The sequence below is a fragment of the Cupressus sempervirens genome, chromosome 11, assembly GCF_028749045.1.
Source record: "Cupressus sempervirens isolate cs-2001-9-10 chromosome 11, ASM2874904v1, whole genome shotgun sequence".
Taxonomy (NCBI): Eukaryota; Viridiplantae; Streptophyta; class Pinopsida; order Cupressales; family Cupressaceae; genus Cupressus; species Cupressus sempervirens.
Genome location: NC_143128.1, coordinates 676,245,291 through 676,258,856, shown reverse-complemented (window position 1 = coordinate 676,258,856; position 13,566 = coordinate 676,245,291). Strand labels below are relative to the sequence as shown.

The 13,566-nt window shown below is 33.0% G+C and overlaps 1 protein-coding gene across 3 annotated transcripts in view; it reads right to left on the bottom strand.

The window, feature by feature from the left end:
* The window catches only part of LOC149531532 (serine/threonine-protein kinase ATG1c-like), a 124,437-nt gene extending 119,931 nt beyond the window's left edge, over positions 1 to 4,506 (bottom strand). For 2 of the 3 annotated variants that reach the window (XM_089811624.1, XM_089811625.1), the window contains exon 1: positions 3,955 to 4,414. In XM_089811624.1, the coding sequence (XP_089667750.1) occupies positions 3,955 to 4,206 (252 nt within the window). In that variant the 5' untranslated portion in view covers positions 4,207 to 4,414. Of the gene's footprint in view, positions 1 to 3,954 lie in introns of all 3 variants that reach the window. The other variant, XM_089811623.1, reaches the window with a different exon arrangement.
* Between the last annotated feature and the right edge of the window lie 9,060 nt (positions 4,507 to 13,566).

The following is a 13,566-nucleotide window of genomic DNA, read 5'->3' as shown; positions in this document are numbered from 1 at the left end:
CATCTGCTAATACACTTTTCCTGTCTGAGTTATTGAACAGCCCCAAGACTATGAGTAGGGGAAGAGAGGAGTTGATTCAGTCTTGATCACATACTCTAAACTTTTTCAGTCAAATTTCCACATCAATTAATTAACCAAATTCGCAATAGGTAAAGATAAAGCAACAAACATCATACATATGAGAACACCAAACTTACGTGGAAAACCCAGGAAGGGGAAAACCACGGTGAGATCACACTCACACTATATGAAAAACAGTTTACAATGAATGTTTAAAGCTCACTGCAAAGGAAACTCACTGCTCTGGACTTGCAGGCTAAGGAGAATTGCCTTAGGGCGAGTTACAAAGGACATGCAAACTAAAATGCATTGCTTCAAGGCACGATACAAAACTACCAAGAAGGACTCACTATCTTCTAGCAGGATACATGAATATTATGAAACGAAATGAACAAACCTTCAACATATCACCTCCACCAATTCTTCAAGCAAATAGTCATCCTTGAATGACAAACACCACACATACATTTGTTGTCTCAATACTAATATACAAATTGATATGATCGTGAAAGCACACAATCCAAACTAATCTTCGCAAATAGCTTCAACGCACTTCAATACACTGAAATGATCCTCAATTTATATCAACTTCTTCATCAAAGGACTTAATTAGGTCTGCCAAAAAGAGAACAAGCATAAGTATTACACAGCTAATTCGGTAAATTATTGGATAGATTAATGAATGAGCAAGATGATTATGTATACTTTACAAAGACAATATATCTATTACAAAACAACCGTTATAATTAAAAAAACATTTTAATAACAAAAGAATAAAGAATATTAGGAACATTCTAATATTTATAAGGTACACGAATATTTATAAGGTACACGATATTGACCATTAAAAGAATAATAAATAAGATATTCAGAAATATTATTCTTATACCCACACTAAATGGTCAATCTATCAACTACACCAAGGAACCCCCTAAACTGAACAAATTTATCTAGAAGGAGGGACTTGAAGTGAATATCAGCAGTCTCGTCTGCTGTAAGGAACGACAAATCCATCTTCAACCCAATTGTCAGATGAACTGACAATGGATGTCAATATGCTTGGTTCACTCATAAAAGACTGGATTTTTGGCAAGTTTAAGCACCCCTTGAGTGTCGAAAAAGAGGGGTGACAGACCTGCTTGAGACATATGGATGTCGGAAAGCATCTTTCGAAGCCATACTACCTCACAACCTGCTTTGACTGTTCCCCAATATTCAGTTTCTATTGAAGAAAGAGAAACAGCTTGTTGCTTCTTACTGGTCCAAGTGATACAACCTATCCAAACTGAAGGCATAACCAGAAATGGACTTTTTGTCATCAACAGAGCCTCCCCAATCCAAATCTGTGTGACTGATGAGTCTGAGATCTTTGGTTCATCCATAAAGGATACCAAAGTCTGAAGCGCCCTCGACATAGTACAGGATGCACTTCGCTGCAGCCCAATGATCTAAAGGTGACGTTATCATGAAGTGGGATATGTAATTCAGGCAAAGCTAAGATCGGGTCTAGCGGTGGTGAGATAGATCAAACTGCCCACCAGTTGCCTAAATGCAGATTCATTCTCAACTAGAAAAGCCAGATTTGCCCAACAACTTCAGACCAAAGTCCCTAAGTGTAGATGCAGGTTTGTCGTCCTGTGTTCTGAATTTGTCAAGCAGAGCCTGTAAGATAAAGATTCCATGTGATTGGTACCAAACCACAACACCTAGGAAGTAGTGCAGAAGTCCAAGGTCAGTCATGTCAAAAGACTAGCATAAATTTTGTTCGATTTCTCGAACCAAAGATGTCCAACTGCCAACAATGATCAGATCATCAACATAAATAACTAGAAGGATGATGTCACTGCCAATAGTCTTGACATACAGATTTGAATCAGAAGGACTCCTCTAGAAACCATGATCTGCGAGGTACTGATCAATTTTCATATACTATGCCCAAGGAACCTGTTTGAGACCATAGAGTGTTTCCACAGTTTGAGTACTTGGTGTTCTTTACCGGCAACCTTGAATCCAGGAGGTAGTGTCATGTAAACCTCTTGCTATAAATTATTGTTTAGAAAAGCACTTTTGACGTCCATTTGATGGACCTCCCAGTTATACTGAGCTATCATGGCTAAGAATAATCTAATAGTGCTCATCTTTTTGTCAAAGCAAAGGTCGCCTCATAATCGATCCCTTCACACTAAGAGAAGTCTTTGCCAATGACACAAGCCTTCTACTTTGTAAATCCATTTGCATCTAATACACTGTCTCCAAGAAATCTCTTCCTTACACTTGTATCTAATGTTTTCTCCACACTCCAATTTATAACATCCAGTGACCCAAGATCTCCAACCTAAATTTAGCTCCACTCTAAAATTAGCTCCAAGCTTAAATCAGCATCACACTAAAATTAGCTCAACACTGAAACTAGTTTCACACTAAAACTAGCTCCAAGCTAAAATTGGACCTCAGAGATAAAATAAGCCAACATTAACTAAAATTATAATTAATGTGCTTTTTCCCTAAACTGGTGCAGGAGCACCCACATAAAATTATTTTGGATGTGATTTCTGCACGAGCCGACTTGAGGAATTTATCCCAATCTCGTCATTAGGATAAGATCTTTTCTTGGGATTTGTTCAGACCATTCTGGGGTCAGTCTTCCCTATTCTATATTGATGTAGAATTTTCTGTAAGCCGTATTGGTGGGAAGTCTCTTTGGGTTGGTTTTCCTTTTTTGTAATAATCTAGAATGTTCTGTAGACCATCCTAGCAAGTATAAATAGAATTTTTAGGTTTAGGTTTAGGTCAAGTTTTTGGATACGAAGTCACGGGGAGAAGAAATCTGTAGGGGAGCAAGTGTATATACTGTTCATTTGATAAATCAATTAGAAGAATTTTATTATCTATCTCTTGCTGGTGCTGGTTCCTTTTGTTTTTGCTTCCATTGAATTTATCTCTACTAAAATTGGACCTCAGAGATAAAATAAGCCAACATTAACTGAAAATATAATTAATGTGTTTTTTCCCTAAACATTACAAATTCTTCATTTTTACATGAATTGAGTGCATGGAAAAGTAATTGGACAACTTCCAAATGCGCAGACACCACATCTATACAAAACTACCAGTCCAAGCTACAAAAAGTCGACATGTAATTGGAGTAACTAACTACCAATTAAAACTTTGAAAGGAAAAAAGGACCTGCAAAGTAGTGGAGCATGCAAATGAAGGGAAACTGTGGCAACTAGTGTTTAAGAAAGAAGAAGGCTCTCAGTTCTTTTAGTTTCTTAATATTCCCAATTATCCCCAATTAAAGACTAACACATACGTGAATTGTCAAATACAATGAGATTAAGTGTAAATTCTTGGAGCTTGCTTAGCTGAGCTCCAGATTCGAATCCCTTGAAAACCTTGAAGTGTTATAATTAGCTAAAGACTGCATCTAGCTATCAGTATGCCATATTTTCCCGAGAAATGCCTCATTGGAATCAAGGTGAAGGTTACACTGCCAAATAACAAAATAAAAATATATATAAGTGACGATATAATGGGGTTTTGGTACCCCGCCTGGTAAGCAGGAGTGAAACAAGAAATGAAGTTTTAAGTGAAGCGTCACCTTAAAATTCTATTAGACACGATAACCCATTAAATTTCATAACAATACTGAAGCGTTTGTAATCGAGCCCCTGGTTCAGATTCTAGAAGACGGGATAACAAATTAAATTAGATAAAATTTTGCATCCCACTTATTGGGTTAGAACTATTTGACGAAGATTGGGCTAAGCTTTTTTGACCCAACAAGTAATCCCCAGGTTAAGCCAGCTAAAGCAAAAGTTCTCCTGAAACGAGAAATTTACTAAATTGTGAAAACAAATATTCTATGAAGAAAATTAAAAACAGACCACTGACCTTGTCATTGACAATGTCATGTAGACGGATGATATTAGGATGGTTTATTTGCTTGAGAATATAAATCTCCGAAAATAGATTATCCTTCAGCTTTCTACTGAGCTTTTCAGTGGCGATTTCTTTGATGGCAACTTCATAACCATCGTGTATGTGCCTCGAGCGCCACACAACAGCAAAGGAGCCTGATCCAATCTGCTTCTCAAGCACGTAGTCCCCTATTACCCTGCCCCGATTCCCTTCTCTCTCTGCCATTTTTTAAATTTTCTCCGCTCTAATTCAATCAATTCTTCCCCTCAGAAAAGCCCAGTCAAACAAGCAGCTCTTCCAGCACACTGCAACCGGATATATGTTAAATACAAAGCTACTTGCGTAACTGTTCTCCAGGAAGAAGCAATTGAATGGATGAATCTATTTAGAGATTACGTGGAAATTTTGCAGGGTGCAGGGTAAAAATCGATATAGGAATTTAAGGTGGTCAGATATTTGGAAGTAAATTTTAGGAGAATTCGTCGTTCATCCGATGGGGCAGAAAATTTCAGCCATTCGATCGTCCCAAAGCAATTTCATTTAATCACTTTAATCACTTTAGCTCGCTGACTTGAAACACACGCTTGGAAAGCAAAATTTTAAATATTATAAAATAAAATTCTATAAATAATAAAAATATTTTAAATAGATGTGGACAAGGTAAGCATTTTTTCCGTGGGAGATGGGATTGCTTTTCTTCTAAGGAAATTTCCAAGGGTTTATGTATCTAACATTTAAACTAGCACTTGCATGTTTTTGTACATGCGAAAATAAGTCGATAAGAGTTTTGATTTTGAAAAATAGTAGATCCAACTTCATATATGTCAAGATAATATGTCTAATCAAACCTTATTAGATTTCTTATAATTTTTCTAACACAAAAAATATTCATTCTTATGATTAATGGAATAAAACATAAGAACTATATAAATCTTTGAAAAATTATACCAAATAATTAAATCAAAATCTATGTATTTATCACAACAGCACAAGATGTAATATAAACTTGACAAATGATAAGCTTGTGAATTTGATTGAAGTTTTGAGTATTGAAATTCAACCTAATAATAAAGAAATTTAAATATCCTTCATAACATTTACTATTTATTTCTTATGACAAATGCAACAAAACATAATGACTATATAAATCTTTAAAGGTAGATACCAAAAAATAAAATCAAAATCAATCTATTTATTACAATAGTATCAAGATGTAATATAAACTTGACAAAGGATAAGCTTGTAAACTTGACTGAAATAGTGTTTTTTAACTCCATGCAATTCAACTCAATAATGAATAAATTTAACTAGCAGTTGCATGTTTGTGTACATGCAACAATAAGTCGATCGAAATATATACATGTCACACCTTAAAAATTATTAAATAATAAATAGACTATTAATAAGTTAAACATAAAATTCTATGATTTGTTATTAATAACTATTTTCTATTAAGAATAATATTTTATTTTATTTTTTTCGCATAAATGTTTAACTAAAATAGTAATAAAATTATTAACATTTTAAAAAATTAGGTAGACTTCAATATAGCTTATATAAATATGTTGGTTGGTTGTAATTTAAGAATTGAAATTGGATCATCTAAGAAAAAAAAATTCATTTGTTGTATATTACTTATTATATACATTTTTTAAAAATATGTTTTTATTAGAATTAGAGGTTTAATAAATATATTAGAGATAAAAAAAAGTGGTTTTTATTTATTTAAATATTTTGTTTATAATCGATTCTTTATCCAACCTTATGTTCTATTAAAGTTCTACTAAAGTTTTGGTAATAAGTTCTATTATTTTTTTAGGAAATAAATATGTATAAAATATGTTGTTAAATTTTTCTTATAATAGAAGAAAAATAATGAATGCATATATTGTATAATTTAATTTAGATAGAAATTTAATTTATATAAAATTTTAATCTATGAATATGTTAATGCAATTTTTCTTGCCTCATCAATTAATTCATTTATATTGTTTACTTTTGAAAATAATTAAAATAATAATATGAATAACTATATATGTTTCCTAACAAAATATTTTTATTTTATTTTTGCACTATTCTTAAACCTGGATCTCAAATGATTATGTTATTATAACATTGTGATACATGTTTTCAAACAGAACACCCTTCAAATAGAACACAATATAATTTATATAGATATGTTGGTTGTAATTTAAGAGTTGAATTTTCAACCATCTAAGATGAAAACGTTCATTTGCTTACTATTTTTTTTTTTTCAAATTTATTTTTATGAATTAGAGGTTTAGTAAATATATTAGAAATGAAAATTAAGATTAGAAAAAAGAGTATAATTGTAAGTATTTTTTATATATTCAAATTTTGTTCTATTTTATGTTCTACTCAAGTTTTGGTAATAAATTCTATTACTTTCTAAGAAATAAATATAGATGTAATTTTTTGTTAAAATTTTGTATAATAGAAGAAAAATAAGCATATTAATATATTTTAATTTAGATAGAAATTTTATTTATAATAAATTTTAATTTATGAAAAACAATATTTCTTATCTCCTTAATTAATTCATTAGATTGTTCAATATAGAAACTAATCAAAATAATAATGAGAATAAATATATATGTTCCCATATCAAAATATTATTTATATTTTTCAATTATCCTAAAATAATTCCCGTGAAAATGATTTATGTGTTTGCAATATTTATTTATCTCTTTAATTTCCATGGTAAAAGTTAAATTGAGAAAAAAAATGGCGAAAAAGACAAATTTGCAGAAAAAACCCCAAATCTTTCACTCTATCCTACTACGCGTATCAGAATCAAAAGAAGGAATTCAAACCAATAACCACTAGTAACAAATTCGAAGCTCTATCTAATCAAAAATGGCAACTGATAGGTCAAAGCCACAACAAGCACGGACAGTTTTGAAAACCTAATCCATTAGCATGAAAAATGAAATGCAGCAATTATCGAGAGCCAAAACAATAGAGGCAAGGAAGGATGGCAAATAGCGCAGAATAGGAAAAAAATGGAATCAAAGAGGGTTACAGCAGAGAAAAGATGGCATAGCATCATGAATGCAAAGCCAAAAAGATTTTTTTAGCAAAACAAAATATGCTACCCCGACAAATCAAAACCCTAGGCCTAGGAAGCAATTCCAGACCAGGCATGCAAATCAGCCTAAAGAAATCTTGGAGGCCAATAAAATACCTCTAGGCCCTACTTCGATAAGATTTCAGAAGCCATCTGAAACACATAACTCATAAATAAGCAACTGCAAAAACAACCCACAGAAGGAAACATTCCCCTTAGTAAAGGAGGCTTATATTCCACTGCACAGGAAGAAATTTCAAGTAGCAATTAATCAAAAAGAGGCGAAAAACCCTAATCTAAGGTCAGCAAATAGGAACAAAAGCAACGACGAAATTATCATGAGCAATTCACATAGTGAAGGAAGATGGATGGAATGTGTAGCAAAGGGCATCTATATGTACTAGAATGGACCACCAAAATATAGAAACAAGTTGGTACATATAATATCCAAGAAATGGGGCAACAAGGTAAGTAACATAATCTCCTTTGCAGACAAACATTGGTTTATTTTGTGTTAGAATTCAAAGATTAAAGATGAAATCTTAAGTTCTAATTATTACTTCTATAAGGGACATCAAATTAATTTTACAACAAGGAAACCTAATTTCAACAAAAATTACATTAAAAATATAAAAGTAGTCAAATGGATGGAATGCTTAGATATACCATTGGAACTAATGGAAGATAATATCATTAAGAGAATAGGTGAATCCTTGGGATCCTTCATAAGATTTGAAGATAGCAAAATTAAAACCAATAAAAATAGGGTTCTAGTAAAATCAAATCTAAGCAATAGAGTAAGTAGGAAAATCATAACCAACATATCCATTTATTATTTATCATTCAGAGAATATTTAGGAGAAATAGCTAAGATTAAGGATCCAAACCTAACTAAAATGCATATCAAGAACAACCTTAAAGACATCATAAAAAAAAGGGGGAAAGTGCAGGCATGGGAAAAGAAAGGAATACAAAAGAAGTGGCAATAGAAAAGGATAACAAAGGAAATCAAAGAGCAGCAAAAAAAGGTTAAAAGCCCAAATAAAAGAAATCGAGAGAAAAAAGAAGAATACTTACAAGAGAATCAAGAAATAGAAGGAATGGAAGAAAAAGAATGGATGACAAATATAAACTACCAGCACTCACTAGATAAATTTAAAAGATGCAAGGACTATCAAATGGAAAGAGAGGCAATAGAAGAAATGGAATTAAATATTTAAAAAGTAAACATGATATTTCATGAGATCCTTCTACTACAAAATGATTTGACTGATCAAAGCATACTGGCAGAAGCTATTCACAAAGAACACAAAGACAAAAGGATACAAATATTAGAAACAGAGGAAACATCAAAAACTAGAAGCAACCAGACTAAAGTTAGAGGAAAAGAACTATCAAAAGTCTTAGTTGAAAAACTAGAAATTGATCAGTTAGAACAACAGAGCAATAAAGGAGAAGATCCTGCAAAAGATGGTACTCAAGATAAAGCAAATCAATTAAGGACCTCAAAACAAGGAGTAACCATCCCTCCAACAGATTCGGCCCAATGGAGCAACATCGCAATTAGAAAGAAAGCAAAAAAGAAGAGTTATAAATTCTTGCCAAACACCTAGCAATGGCAACGACATATTTGCCCCAGTCAGAGAAGTGACAGAATCAACATCAGGAATAAGGATAACAACTCCAGAGCAAACCATATGGAATGACTTAGGGGACAACCCTAGCAAAGACACAAGAAGCAATGAGTTAAAATTAACAGGGAAAGACCAAATCTCAGAATATAAAGATTATCAAATTAATAAGATGATTATCAAAGAAATTCTTACTAAAGACTTCCAAGAAGAAGAAGTCTAGGAGATAGCGAAAAAAGTGCAAAAAGAATAGAATTTGGAAAAGATAGGCATCTCAGTAAATCAGGAAGGAATGAAGACACCAAATTGTGGGAAAAAAAAGCAGAAACAGAGGAAGAAAATCACTAAAATAACTTAGGGAAGTAGCAAGACATGTAAAGGATCAAACTAAGATTTTCGATATTCTACAAGGTGGGAAGGGGAAGAGCATTCCCAAGGATCAATGAGAATCACCACCTGGAACGCTAGGGGTCTAAATGTCCCTAGCAAGAAACGCTTATTAAAGCATAACCTGACCTTAGTTTATTCAAACATTACACTAATTCAAGAGACAAAATTAAACAAGGAAGAAGGAACAAAGTTAAGTCAGAAACTAGGAAAGTGGAAATCGGAATTTAAACAGTCACAGGGAGCCTTAGGTGGACTAGGAATTATATGGAATTCTCGACAAGTTAATATAGAAGAAATAACTTCCCACACTAATTGGATGGGAAGTAGAGCCATCAGCACAAAATCAAAGATAAAATTGATTGTAATAAATGTTTATGGGCCCATTCAATCATCAGAGAAATTAGCTATCTAGAAGGAAATCAATACATTTATCAATACAAAACCAATTTAGGCCATTATCATAGAAGGAGACTTCAATGCTATTTTGAAAAAAAAGGAAAAGTATGGAGGAAACAACACAATTACCAGAGCCATGGAAGACTTCAGAAACTGGATACAGAAGGACTCTCTCATTGATATAACCACCACAAATGGTTTATATACGTGGAACAACAAAAGGAAAGGCTTTTGTTATATTGCAGAATGTCTGGATAGATTTCTTCTGAAAAGCGAGTCTAGCATATTGGATAAAGTAATCAATGCTCAAATACTACCAATGGCAGGTTTGGATCACTTCCCAGTAAAATTGGAAATCAAAGAGCAAATTAAACCTAGTAAAAACCCCTTCAAATGTGAAAAGATGTGGTTTATGGACAAATCTTTCATGGATCAGATAAAAGGATGGTGGCAGTAAGAATAATTTCAGGGTTCAAAAATGTTTTGCTTAGTCTCAAAATTAAAAAGAATTAAAGAGAAAATCTTAACATGGAATAAAACGCAACTTAAAAACATCTTTGAAGAAAAACTAGACATAAAAGAAAAAAAATAAGTAAATTAAACAAAGAAATAATATCTAAGGGGATGAATAATGAATCATATCAACTAGAGAAAGAGTACATTTTAAAACAAGAAGAAATATTAGCAAAAGAAGAGATATTTTGGAAGCAAAAATCCAGAGAAAAGTGGTTCTTAGAAGGAGATTGTAACACAAAATTCTTAGAATCCACAAGGTGAGCAAACTGAAAATCCAGAAGAAATAGCAAAAATCTTTATCGACTACTTTAAAGATACCCTTAATAATTATGACTCTTCTAATAGAATAGATCAAGAGGAAATGTTAAAATCTATTCCCAATTTTATCAAAGATGAAGATAATAGATTCCTCAATAAACCCTTTAGAGGAAGTCAAAATCGCACTCTTCAATATCAATCCAGATAAATCCCCAAGTGCAGATGGTTTTCAAGCATTCTTCTTCCAACAATGTTGGGATATACTAGGAGAAGATCTATGGAAATCTCTGGAAGCATCTAGGAATGGAGGATCCCTCTTAACAAAAACCAATCATACTTTCCTCACCCTTGTTCCCAAAAAAAATGTATGTGAAAAACCACTGAACTTTAGACCAATTGCTCTTTGTAACACCATTTATAAAGTATTCTCAAAAGTTTTAGCCAATCATCTCAAAAACTTCCTCCCTAAACTTATTTCGAAAGAACAGACTAGTTTTGTCCCTAGTAGATCCATCTTAGATGGGATTTCTATCATACAAGAAACTATCCACTCTGCAATTAAAAACAATGAAGCATGTATGCTATTAAAATTAAACATTTAAAAAGCTTATGATAAAGTAGACTAGAGATTCCTTTGTAAAACTCTTGAAGCTTTTGGCTTCTCTAAATAGTGGATAAACACCATCTATCAATGTATATCTACCCCAAAAATATCCCCTCTTATTAACGACACTCTAGAAGGATTCTTTAACACCTCTAGGGGGAATCCGACGAGGAAACCTAATATCCCCATTTCTGCTTATCATCATGGTAGAATCATTTGGGAGAGCATTCAAATTTGTGCAAGCAGAAAACAAAATTAAAGGAGTTAAAGTAACAAATGACATAGAAAATATGACCCATCACCAGTTTGTCGATGACACAATTCTAGTTGGAATTAACACTCTAAATGAGGAAAAACACATGCAACATATTTTAGAGATGTACATTAAAGCCTTAGGCCAAAGAATTAATGTTGAGAAATCATAAATCTTCTTCCTAAATACACTCGAGGAAAGAGAAGACCAGATATGCAACAAATTAAGATTCAAAAAGAGCTCTTAACCTTTTAAATATCTAGGAATATTCCTAGACAGAGGTGGCAAATCCAACCCAAGATGGGAGCATATACTAGGGAAAATAGATAACCAAATAGAATCCTGGAAAGGTAGATGGTTGACCAAAGCTAGGAGAATGACTAAAATTAAAGCAGTATTATCAGCAATTCCCACCTATCGGCTCTCTTATATGCAACTACCTAAAAACATAAACCTAAAAATTGAAAAGAAACTACAAGACTTCTTTTGGAATGGATTAGAGGATAAAAAGAAGGCAACTCTTATCAATTGGGGTAATATTTGCAAGCCCAAAGAAGTTGGGGGTCTAGGAATCAAAAATATTGAATGGCAAAATGAATCATTAGGAGCTAAACAAGTATGGAGACTATACCAAGAATAAGATAAGAAATGGGCCAGAATCCTCTTTAACAAATATCTTAACCCATAAGATAGCACTTCTTTATTTGGAATTAGAGAACCCCCTAAAGGTTCTACGAGATGGAACTTCATTATGAATTATTGACATTTGATATCCAAATACCTCACTTGGGATATAGGCAAAGGAGATGAAGCTTTGTTCTGGGAGGACTCATGGAATGGACATCCACCCTTAAATTTATTAGGCATTACCCCAAAAGCTATTACCCACCTCAAGACTATATGGGGGTCAAAAGTGAAAGATTATATATAAGAACATTACTCTAAATTAGGAAAGACGTGGAAATGGAAATCCCTCTCTAACAGTGGACTCAACTAGGTAGATCAAGAGAGACTCGAAATCATCCTTAAAAATCAACCAATTTCAATCAAAAATAGGGAGAACAAACTTATATGGGCAGCCTCTAAGGATGGAACTTATAAAGTCAAAGAAGGGTATAGATTGATCACAAATTCCCAAAGCTGGGAGGCTAGTACCCTCCCAATAAACCTATGTTGGGATCTAGTAGGGCTCCCTGAAGTAGGTATATTTCTTTGGGCAACCATGCAAATGAGAATACTAACAACAGATGGAATTTGAAAAATGGGTCTCAAGGAACCATCAAAATGCATACTATGCAAAGAAAGTGAAGAAACTGTAGAACACCTCCTATATCTATGTAAATATACTCAGGAGTGATGGAGGTGGTTCCAATACAAACTTAATTGGACAGCTCCTCTTGTAGGTAAATGGCTAGATCACCTAATGGGTTAGCCTAAAGACTCTTTTAATAAAGTATATGGGAAGTTGTGGAACATAGCCCCAACAATCCTATCTTGGGAGATCTAGAAAGAAAGAAATAGGCATATTTTTCAAAATCAAGATCTTAACTTACAAGCTCTTCTCACAAAAATTGAAATAGCTATTACGAAAGTTATGAATAGTGACCTCAGGAAGAGACCAAGAGAAGAAGGATCATTCACAGATTCAGATGCAAAGATTAAAAAATTATGGCCTCTCATAATTAATTCTTCTTTCTATTATAAAAAGAAAAACAATCTATCAAGAAAAGCGTGTAAATAGGAACCACCATCGTCAAGATGGAAGAAACTGAATTTCAATGGGGCCTCTAGAGGCAATCCAAGTAAGGCAGGTATAGGATGTATTGTTAGGGATGAATCAGGAAACTAGTTAGCAGAGAGATCTAAACCACTGGAAACAACAACCAATAATGTAGCAAAACTAGAAGCGGTAGAAGAAGGCATAAAAATTTGTAATAGCCTTAGCATTAAAAAGATTATTATTGAAGGGGATTCTCATATCATATTAAATGCTCTTAGGAAAGGGGGAACACTTAACTGGATCTTAAATTCCAGAGTAGAAACAACCCTCAAATTATTAGAAAAATTTGAAGAAGTTAGATTCTCGCATACCTACAGAGAAGGTAACATGGAAGTTGACAGCTTAGCTAATAAGGGCACTGATGGAGAAAGCTTATTAATATTTAACCAAAGTGTAATAGGATAATCTTCAATTTAGGGAGATTTATTTCCCTCCCATCTTCTTACGTATCTAGTTTTAATTATAATTAAATCAGGCTCGTGCCAGATTATGATGCATATCTATCATTCGTGTATGAAAATTTGCCTAATTATGATTTTGAGTGACATTTTCGAACCCTTTAGGGTGTCCTTGCCATCATTTCGGGTTCTAGATTTTTCCTCCTAAAATCTATAACTAGCAGATCAGGCTTAGAAGTGTTAATTCTCACTGTAGCCTTTTAATTTGTGA